General features: G+C 38.8%; 1 protein-coding gene across 1 annotated transcript; it reads left to right on the top strand.

Annotated features, from left to right (window-relative positions):
- The first annotated feature begins 269 nt into the window (after positions 1 to 269).
- LOC115811158 (elongation of very long chain fatty acids protein 6) lies at positions 270 to 7,813 on the top strand. Its single transcript, XM_030773247.1, has 4 exons — positions 270 to 499; positions 1,957 to 2,088; positions 3,486 to 3,637; positions 4,310 to 7,813. Exons 1-4 carry the CDS (start codon positions 405 to 407, stop codon positions 4,735 to 4,737), a joined length of 807 nt encoding a protein of 268 aa, XP_030629107.1. The 5' UTR covers positions 270 to 404; the 3' UTR covers positions 4,738 to 7,813.
- Positions 7,814 to 10,773: the final 2,960 nt, after the last annotated feature.

Genomic DNA, 10,773 nt, shown 5'->3' with positions numbered 1-10,773 from the left:
AGAAAATCAGCAATTCATTACGGTTATTAGTTATGACAATTTCGAAATGCTGTAGATGATATCCATCTATGGATTTTGCGCCTATCTGACACAAGTGGGAGCCAAACTGCAGTATTTACAGTCTGAGCGTAGCCATCGAGACTTGAAGGGATCCTATGAGAAAGTTAACAATGCCATGCGCCATCCCGCAGACTCCTCCCATAGCGTCACCCTCTCCTTGGTACATGTATATGCGATTAGTCCACAAAGTGATTGATCAATTTTGATTCTCCACTTGGCCGGACGTTAGTGTTGAATGAACGCTGCTAGTCTTAATCGCCGACTATCAAGTTGCTCCGCTGTACTAGGCACGAGAGGATACGCTACTTACCCCTGCACAGAAGCGTAAAGTGAAACTGCGAAAAATGAACATGACAGATCATGCTCTTAGTCTGCAGGAATATGATTTTGAACGAAGTTTTGATGACAGGGCTGCATATAAATGGTTCCAGGAACACTGGTAAGTGACGTTAAACAGACAACAGATGCCGGCAACCTTATGAGTTTGTCGCGTAGGTTGAACTGCAACGTAAAACGCCAAAGCATCAGTTAAAATTTTACTTTGTAACATGCTGTAGTTCCGGTTGTAGTTTCACTCTTTAATATGGCACGATTTCCAGTGTTACAGCGAAACGTTATGAAGTTGTAGATAAAGTAGAGGTGTAATTTTAACAGATCTTAAACCAAGTATTTTGCAAATAGCTTCAGTAACATGCACGTATTTAACCAGAACAGTCTTGTAACGATTGTGTGAGGGGGGGGTCTTTAACCGATAAATGTGAGCAAAACGAATTTCTGTAGTAGGTTTATCTGCGTTAGCCAGTTACATAATGCCTTATTTTTGACATTTTTTGCTCGCTGTAATTCATTACCCAGTACTGTACTTTGGATTTAAACTTCACTGATCTGGAACAAATTGTCAGAGGGGCTGCAGGTAGTCCCCTTATCCCCCACCCCTCTTACAGGCGATCAGAATGCACAGTGCAACATCGGGGTTAACTTGGTGTTGTAACTTTCGAATTAAGACACTCCCCTCATTCACACGCCCCCATCTTTTAGGGCCCCAGAAAGCTCAGTGAAAAGCCTGCATGGCGCTGGTCCAACGCAAGTGTCTGAAGCAGTGGGTTAGATTTTTAGTTAAAAAGTTTCATTCACAAAAGTATATCAGGAAATTTAATTCTGGCTCTGCTCTTTGCGTCCGTTGTGTTCTTCACGTGGTACAGATTATTTTAATTTTTCTAGATGATAAAAGATGTCAGTATAATAACTGTTATTATTTAGAACAAATTATATTCTCCACTGAAAGTCACACGTGAGAAGGTTTGAAAGTGACAGGGAAGTCTCTCTTTTTTTTTCCAACTCTTTCCTCTCACGCTTGCAGTGACAGTGACACATTGTGTCTAGGTGGAGTACCTCCCACTTCTCTACACAGTAAGCAGACAAAAGTCCAGGAGTTTTATTATAGTTTACAGATAAGAGGGAGATGACAGCAGGGGCTGTCTCCACATCAACCATTCATCCTGTCAGCCTGGTACCATAGTCTGTAGTCATATAATCTTCAAAGGTCAATAGATGCAAACCAGCTTTCTCTGAGTGCATTGTGGGCTGCTATACATTTGCATTACACTGTCTCATGAGTCAGTCACTGTTATCATTGTCAATATATATCCATCATTATATTGTCCCATTAAAGGAGTCTCCGTTTGCAGCTTAGAGTGCATTAACCTTTGCCATGATTCTTTTGTCTGAGACGGGGTGTGTATGACTGTGTGTGCTGACTTACTGTGTGTTGGTTCACATACTTCTTCGTGTCAGTGTCTTATGCTTTCTCTCTCTTCTGTGTGTGTGTGTGTGTGTGTGTGTGTGTGTGTGTAATTGTGCATAATCCTATGTTCTCTTTTCTTCTCTTCTGTGCAGGAAGACATCCTTTCTCTTCTGCGGCCTGTATGCAGCTTTGGTGTTTGGTGGACGACATTTTATGAGAGAGAGAGAGAAACTGAATTTGAGAAGACCTTTAATTCTCTGGTCTCTGAGTCTGGCCCTTTTCAGGTGTGTATGAGGCAAACTGCCAAAAGGTGACACTTCACTTTCTGAAGTGAGGAAATATTTTAGGTGAAATTTGAGATAAATCCACAGTGTAGCATTTCATCAAAGCTTAGAATTGAACAAAAACAGGGATTATCCTGTGCCTTTGCAGTAGAGAACAGGACGTAGTGATGAACAACACACACACACACATACACACTCTCACACACACACGCACGCACGCACATGCACACAGCTGTAGTTTAGGAACATCCTGAGATGTGTTAGTGTTGATATTGCACGTGTTTGGCAGGAGAGGTGGGAGTCACCCAATACTATTATCTATTCTCACAACAAGTCTTTCCACAATCCTAATCTTGTCAGTGCAGTCTCTATTCTAATACAGACATCACTATCAAGTGATTCTCCACTCCAACCGCCCGTGAAAGTTTAGCAATAACTGATGACCCCCTGGGTCAATGACAAATCACAGTAGCTGATTTAGAATATTCTTGCTACCCAGAGAATACTAAACACTCATGAGCAACTATGATAATCGTTAAAACAAAGAGAAGTTAGCTGGGACCATGTAGACCAACCCAGATATTTTTTTTTAATCTGTGCAATGGAATAACGCACTACCCATGCAGCTTTCTGTGGCTGCCAAACAAAAGATATGTTTACTTAATATTACTCATAATTTAGTCATTTCATGTTTGTGCTTTGAAACATGCCTACCCTGCTTTCAGACAAGCAGAAGTAAAGTATTTTACTATTCTTCTGGATAGAGTTTGGATTTGCCAGATTAAATTGGAGTACTTCACTTGCCTGGTGTCATTTAGATATGGCACATCTCAGCAAAAGCTTGCCATAACTTGTGATCTCTTTCAGTAAATCTGTGCTAGAGTGCCAGTGTTCATTAAAGAAGAGCTCTCCCAGAATCCACAGTATCCTGTTGCAAAACATAGCAGATTTTTTTTTTGTGTATAACTTCTCCTCTTTCATTAGAGTTATGATGATAATGAGTGTTGTGACAGCAGGAGAGCAGGTTGGCATATCGGATTTTAGTAGCGCTTTGTCCAGCCTTCTGAATTTTTTTTTATCTCCCCACAGCTTTCTCTTCCAAAAGTGTCTGTGTGCTTTTTTACCATTCTGTTATCATACACTCCAATATCATGACTCTCTTGCGTGGGTTTTATTTGCTAATGTTCCACTATCTGAGTGCTCTATGGTCATGCCGATGTGGTAAGGTACCAGAGTATCATATAAACAGTCTGGGGAAAAAATGGAGTGATTTGCTTGTACTTTTACCTATGACCAGGAATAGGTTTCAGGGTTTATTGGTTTGATTATTTTACATCATTTTATCAAGTCTTATGCAATGAGAATGATAAAACATGTTTGATTTGATTCTTCCCTAGTATTATTGGGACACTACGTACCGGCGCGTACATGTTACATGTGATCAACTCCGGTGGCCTGAAGCAGTCTGTTTGTGACAGCAACTTCTACAGCGCTCCCATCAGCAAGTTCTGGGCTTTTGCCTTCGTCCTGAGTAAAGCCCCAGAGCTGGGTAAGAGTGACAAAATGACTTAATCACCCCCCCCCCCTCCCCGCCAAGTTGTCTGTCAGTTACACAGTGATAAAGTATATCAACTTGTCTTGTCTCTCTCCATAATATGCTTGCATCATCATAGTAGGACACTTGGTTGGAATGTCTCTTTATGTAACACAGTGATGTCATAAACATGCTCCACTCTGCTAGCTGCTCCCCCAAGTCTGCCTGTTATATATTCATGAGTTTGGGACACTGAGAAAGATACTGAGTCGGCAGAAAAGGGTCCATTAGCACAAGATGAAAAGGGCACAGTGCAATATTGAGAGGCTTTTAGATAAGGTACAGTGAAAGGTTAAAAGAGGCTGATGCAACATGTACGTTCACTCTACCAAACAAAGATCAAGGTTTTTAAGATATTCACTCAAGAACAAAAAGACTACACGCAGCACAGTTCAGATAAAACTATGTGCCACTGTAGAAGGTACTTGATCATTTGCCACCAGCCTTATGTATCATAAAAGATCTAACATTTCTCTTGTGTGAATGAAGCGACACATTGCTTTATCTCATTAATAACTTTGGCATTATGGTATTAACAACTATGCCATATAACGTTCTCTTGTTAGGATATCTGAGTTAGATTTTTTGAGTTGCCTTCTCCTGAGCTGTTTTCTGTCCTGTGTGCAGTTGACACGGCATTCATCGTGCTCCGGAAACAGAAGCTCATCTTCCTGCACTGGTACCACCACATCACAGTGCTGCTGTTTAGCTGGTATTCCTATAAGGACCAGGTGGCTGGAGGTGGCTGGTTCATGACTATGAACTATGCCGTACACTCCCTCATGTACAGCTACTACACCTTACGGGCGGCAGGCATCCGCGTGCCACGCGCTTTCGCCATGTTGATAACCACTATGCAGATCCTACAGATGGCGGTTGGACTGGCTGTTCTTGGTCTTGTTTACATGTGGATGCACCAGGAGCACTGTCCCAGTAACCTTGGCAACATCGGTTGGGGTTCGGTCATGTATTTTAGTTACCTCTGGTTGTTTGCTTCTTTCTTCTACTCGTCTTACCTGAAGAGATCTGTGGAGAAAGGCTCCAAAGCAGATTAAAACACACACACACACACACACACACACACACAGCCCAAGAGAAGAATTCAGACCAGAAGTGTTACAGTTTGTGAGAATGACTTGACAATTCCTTGATTTACACTTTTGTTTTCCGTCCTCCTCCTGCCAGCCAGGTTATGTAACAGGGACCTCCTCTGTTTAATCTTTTTCTTTTTCTTTGTTAAATGGTTTAGGCAATATACACAGGGAAAATGTTTTTGATAACAAATATACTTTGGGAATAAGCCATGGTACATACACTTTACAATGCTAATCTAAAAAATGACAAAACAATTAAGTTTTATGCGTAAAGGGAATGTACATTATGTACGTTGCGTGGCTTTAGCACTTAACATTCTTGATTTTTTGGACTAATTGATCTAATCTGTGGTATACAGCCATGTGAGGGCTCCGTCCTATAAAAGACACATTTGTAAGTGTCAGCCCCATGAACAAGGAACTATTGCAGAAAACAGAAGGAAAATACATTCCCAAGACACACGGATAGTATCTGTCCTACTTTGTAATGAAACATACTCTTCATCTTCTGGAATTTAATCTGCTATACATGTTTACTGCAAAAAGCTGAAGTATGATCACAAGCCAGATTAAGACTTGACCTGTCTCCTCTTTTCATGGATCAGAGATTATCATGTAGATCTGCTCTTTACCTTTCCTTCAGAGTTTCTCTTTGAGACCTGCATTAGGGTCTCTGATCAGTCCAAACAAAGTAAACCAGAGCTGTTACATTATATAGTGTATACAGTATTTATAAAGAAGAAAAAAAATGCATTATTTATCCACTTTTTCCAGTCATCTTAAAGAAATTTGTTCAGAAACTTGAACTGATACTAAGCTGTTTTCATGTTGACTGTTTACTAAAACAAACTTAACATAAAAACAATGCTTGTGTGGAGAAGAGGCTTTTTGATTGTAGGAATCTCTCGGAGATTTAGAGGAACTCATGAAGACTCATTTGCGTTCTGTCTAGATCATTGGCAAGTAGACCAGTGGTTCTCAATCCATTCCTCATGGCCTACATGCCTGCCTGCCTGCCCTGTGTATTTTAGTTTAACCTGTTTTTCCCGTCACCCACATGCCGTGTGATAGGTTGATATATCCAGTCCCTGTGCAGGTGCAGGTTGTCAAGGGTTGGTTCTCTCTCAGATCTGTGTGATCTGTCTGTGTGTCTTTATGCTTCTCCAAGGATTAACTGCTTTAACCAAACTGTCCATCAGCTCTGACCCCTCACCATGAATAAGGGCATTATCTTACCTGCATAAGAGTGTTTTATGAGTCCCAACCATCAAAAGAATTGAAATTATGGAGAACGATTGTCAGGGACTGATTTGTGTTGAACAGCCTGTTCAAACCATGCCCAGACCCTGTATCGCACAAATCTGGTCTTTTCATCATCAACTTTATTTACTACCTTACTTACACTTGCACTTGCAGTTTACTTACATGTACACATTATGTGTCTTTGAGCGTTCATTGTTGTGTTGGTCACAGGGGAGAGTGTCTTGTTGCAAGTGGGAGACAGAGAGAGAGAACAGTCTAGAACATGTCTTACGCCCTTTGCATTCACTGTGTATGATATATCTAAAAAAAAAAAGAAAAAAAAAAAGAAAGTATTTATTTTCTTTTGAAGAAAAGCAAGGAACCATATCATCCCAACAGAGTTTCCAAAGACATTGAGCCAGTCTTAAAACAAGCTAAGCATTTTAAACTTGCATTCTAAACTTGCAACAAGCAATGCACAGTATTCTTTATGATTAAGAATAGTCTAATTATATTTTTGTATGCTTTTAAAATGCTCTTACAACAGTTGATTAACTGTGATTGATCGTGTCTATTAGAGATTTTATTTTTTCCCCTGTAAAACTGTAATAGATTTTTATAAACCTAGTAAAATGTTAGATTTTCATCTAAAAAAATACATAAATGTCAAAAATGTGAATGTCATGGCCCATAAAGTGTACACTTTATATATCCAGGAATATACAGGAGTATTCCAGTCTGGATACACCTCTTTTCACGCAGTGTGTCCTACTTGTTAAGACCCAAACTTCACAAGTTATGCACTTTCAGGTTTTTAAAGCTATCCTGTACACATCATCCCCAGACCTTTACTTTCGTAGAGATCACATAGAAGAGATAAGTCACAGTAAAACTTATATGTATAAATATTACATTCCATATCATATTAACCATTAGAGGGTTTATATGATGGCTTTATAGTCTGAACACACTATAACATAATTATTTTATTAATGTATGAATATTTGTATTTTATTTTTTATCACAATGGATGCATATTCTGCACAAGTCAGTAATATTCCATTTTAATAGTTTTCTCATGCTAATAACAGCCTCTTTTGCATGTGGATATGAAGGATTTTTGTTTCCAACTTGATCTCATGAAAATATAGCAAATATTACATGTTTGAAAAGACATTGATATTCACTGTGTAAGTCATGACACAAACATGTAATACCTGTATGAAATGTGACTAATGAGGAAGAGTGACAACTTGCTATTGCAAACCCTAACCCAATACCTAAGGTTAACCACTTATAACCTTTTCATACAATCTTGTGTAGCATATATGAAGAACAGAACATCTGTGAGAACCAATTGAAAAGAAAATGAGAACTGAGAAAGGAAAAACAGCATCCTCCAACTGACAGAGTGTGGTACTGCAGCCATGTGAAATTATGAGATTTGTCTATATCATTATTTGATGTATGTTCATGAGACCAGGTAGTTCCTCTTGTCTTCAGTAATGCAGTTTACAATATTTGGCATTATGCACTGTTCTAATATTGGAAATTGACTGCACTCTTGGTATAAATAGTACAGTTACTAGAAAAGGTGGCAACAGGAGATGTTGCTTTGGGGCTAGCTTAACCATTGGATTTTCAGTTCATTCAACACAAAGTTTAAAAAGCGCTGTCATCCTGCTCTTCTGTGTGAAAATCAGGGAAAAGAGCGAAGTCCAGTGACAAGGGCAGGATCACTTTGTTTATGCTTTTTGTTTGTTAACAGAAATAAATTCCTATCTCCAAACTTAAATACTGATCCATGGATCTTCTTTTTGATAACAAACAGATACATAACACAGAAGCATTGTACATTAGTCACAATTACATATCCATCACTTAGAGGCTATAACATAGGTTTCCCTACCAAGCATGTTACCTTTGAAGTGGAAGTTGTCATGAGTCCCAATTATGTTGCTTCATTGTTCCTGACCTGTTATAAACTATAGTGCATGAAGATCCCAACGATCAGGTGTGAGCAAACATCTTGTTACAACGTATTTTGCTCTTTTATAAAAAGACTATGTATGTTGACAATAAAAAGTAAGAAACAGGTCATTATTTACAGTCAGCTGCTCATTCAATCCTAATACTTTCAAGATATTGTTATAAACTTGGGGTGTGGCTTACTGGCAAAAAAACATGTTTTTTAAATCTATCTATCTATCTATCTATCTATCTATCTATCTATCTATCTATCTATCTATCTATCTATCTATCTGCCTGTCTGTTGATTTGCAGGGAGAGGGAAGCAGAGCATTACACTGTGCGTTGTTTTTTTTGTTGTTGCTGTTGTTGTTGTTGTTTTTAAGTGGTTTTAAATAAGACCTATAAGTAGGAGGAAGCCGTCAGATTTTGTGAGCATAAAACTGAACAGAATTTCCTTTTCAATCCACCACCCAAAAGCCCTGCCTTACCATACCATACATAACTGCATGCGAGAAGAAGAGAGAGAGAAATAATTCATGAGAAAATAAATAAGAAAATGGAAAGAAGGACAAAAGAAACTTAGATGAATCAGTAAAAGGTCCTGAGTTGATCCTTTAGGTCGTATTGGGCAAATTGGTAGAAGACACGTGGAAATATGTATGTTTGTGGAGAACCAGATGAAATTTATGTGTGAAAAGAGAAGGGTATAAAAATGTGCAATTTTTTTTGTGTGTGTGTGTATGGGTAATTTGAAGAACTGTACCTCAAATCCATAAGCAGGAGTCACAAGGCTGTCTAGGAAAACAGCAATGACCATTTTCCTTCAAAGAAACTTACAAGCCTCTAAACAGCACCACCTGCTGTTTTGGCCTTTAATTTTCCTGGTACATTAGCAAACTACCTCAGTGTGTGAGAAAATTTGGCAATGAACCTTAGACACAACCCCAAAAGTCACATGATTCAGAGATGGTATTCAAAAATGTATTTGCAACACTCATCATATTTGTTAGGAAATCACGTTTTGGATTTTAGTGAATTTGTCTTTGAAATATTCTCTGGCTTTGTAGGGTATACAGAATTTATGAGGTGGTGTTTCTCCACATTTCCCTGTTTTAACCATACAGTCTTGTGCCATTCTCATAGTCCACATTCTTACACAAGCACACCTGTTTTCTCAAGCTGTCAGTCATTTGAATCAAGTGTGCACTCATGTCTCAGATTGAGCCCTTCTGCTGTGAGGTAAATTCAAATTCAGGTGCAATCACAGATTTAATTCAATAAGCTGAGGCAAAGCTGAAACCAGTAAGCATGATAGTAGAAGTGACACAAGTGACACAATTTGATAATTTGTGTTTGTGTTGCAAGCAATTGTGGAATGGCCAAAAGAGTGCAATTGAAATGCAATGCATTGAAAAATGTACATATGTTCAAATTAAATATGTTCTTATATCTATATAGCTACATTTATATATATTACATATTCTTGTAGTTATATTTGCCCCTCAAGAATTTCACCAAAATCCCAAATGACTGTACACCAGTAATAAAATGAAACTGCACACTAACATTTCTAGACACGGTGCAATTACCCTGAGTCCAGCAAAAAATTAATCACAGTCCTTCAGTCAATTCCAGTGGGATTCACTGAAATTTAGAGTTATTTGTTTTCTTATGGCTTTCTGTCATTATTTGAGTTAGATATTTCTTACGTTTGAAGACTTGCTCTGACCCTGTTCTTCTCTCAGTTGGTTGGTTATGTTTGCTTGCCCTGCTTTTACCCAGATCTATATGGAGAATTGTGTCAGCAGTGATGGTCAAATCTGAATCAATGAGCTGTTTCACAGAGTCCCTCCCAAATCAAACTGGAGCAAACTGGGTCTGTGGGGAGGGGGTCAGGTCACATCAGTTTCTTTGAGGACATTCTCTAACAGCGTGATAAAGACACACAGACCATACTAAACCTTATCTGCTTCCCAAAAACTCAGTCAGATCCTGGAACACACACACACATGCACACACACAAATTAAAAAAAGAAATGGTTTGAGTAGTTCCAATGACATTTAGAAGGATATGGCAACATTTGGAATAATTTGTTCCTTTCAGTTTTGGGTTCACTAGTTTTAAGGTAAAAGAGGACCTTTTAAGATTTGAACTGATAATTTTGTCTCTTTCCATGTTAAAGACACGCTAAAAATCTTTTTTTAAAAAAAGCACAAATATTGTGTATTTGAGTATTGTGTGCTGAAAGCAGACCGTGACTCAGTAACTCATAACAGAGGTGATAATGTATCAATGTACTGAATTTACATTTATTCACTGTGCCTGACACTCTTAACCACGATTCTCTTAGCCCAATTTTTTTTAGGCCAGAGTTCTTGCACATGCACACACACACACACACATACACACACATACACACACGCACCTCTGGAGCAACCTTTGGGTTCTGTAGTTATTTCTGTGGTTCAAGGTAAAACCTGTCACACTTAGTGTGTAGACCCACTGTGCAGTTTCTGTTATGCACACGCATTTACCCCAGTGCTTATAGAGAACCTGCACTGGAACACTGGAACAGCATAACTGTGTAGTATTTTGCTCATCTGTCATTTTTCTGTCTGTCAGAAAACTATTATTTTCCGTCTAGAGAGAGAGAGAGAGAGAGAGACAGAGAGACAGAGAGAGAGAGAGGACTAAGTGCCAGAGAGATAGTGAGGGAAGAGCAAACAATAGAGAGCAGTATGTCATGACTGGCTGATTAGGTCCTAATTTCACTTCACTATAAC

This window comes from Chanos chanos, chromosome 5 (assembly GCF_902362185.1).
Source record: "Chanos chanos chromosome 5, fChaCha1.1, whole genome shotgun sequence".
Classification (NCBI taxonomy): domain Eukaryota; kingdom Metazoa; phylum Chordata; class Actinopteri; order Gonorynchiformes; family Chanidae; genus Chanos; species Chanos chanos.
This window is presented reverse-complemented; position numbering and strand designations above follow the sequence as displayed.

Excerpts from the sequence above, each read along its gene's own strand:
- LOC115811158 (XM_030773247.1), top strand. The coding sequence starts at position 405 with ATGAACATGACAGATCATGCTCTTAGTCTGCAGGAATATGATTTTGAA. Across the intron at positions 500-1,956 it reads AAATGGTTCCAGGAACACTG|GAAGACATCCTTTCTCTTCT; the intron begins GTAAGTGACGTT and ends TCTTCTGTGCAG. Across the intron at positions 3,638-4,309 it reads GAGTAAAGCCCCAGAGCTGG|TTGACACGGCATTCATCGTG; the intron begins GTAAGAGTGACA and ends TCCTGTGTGCAG.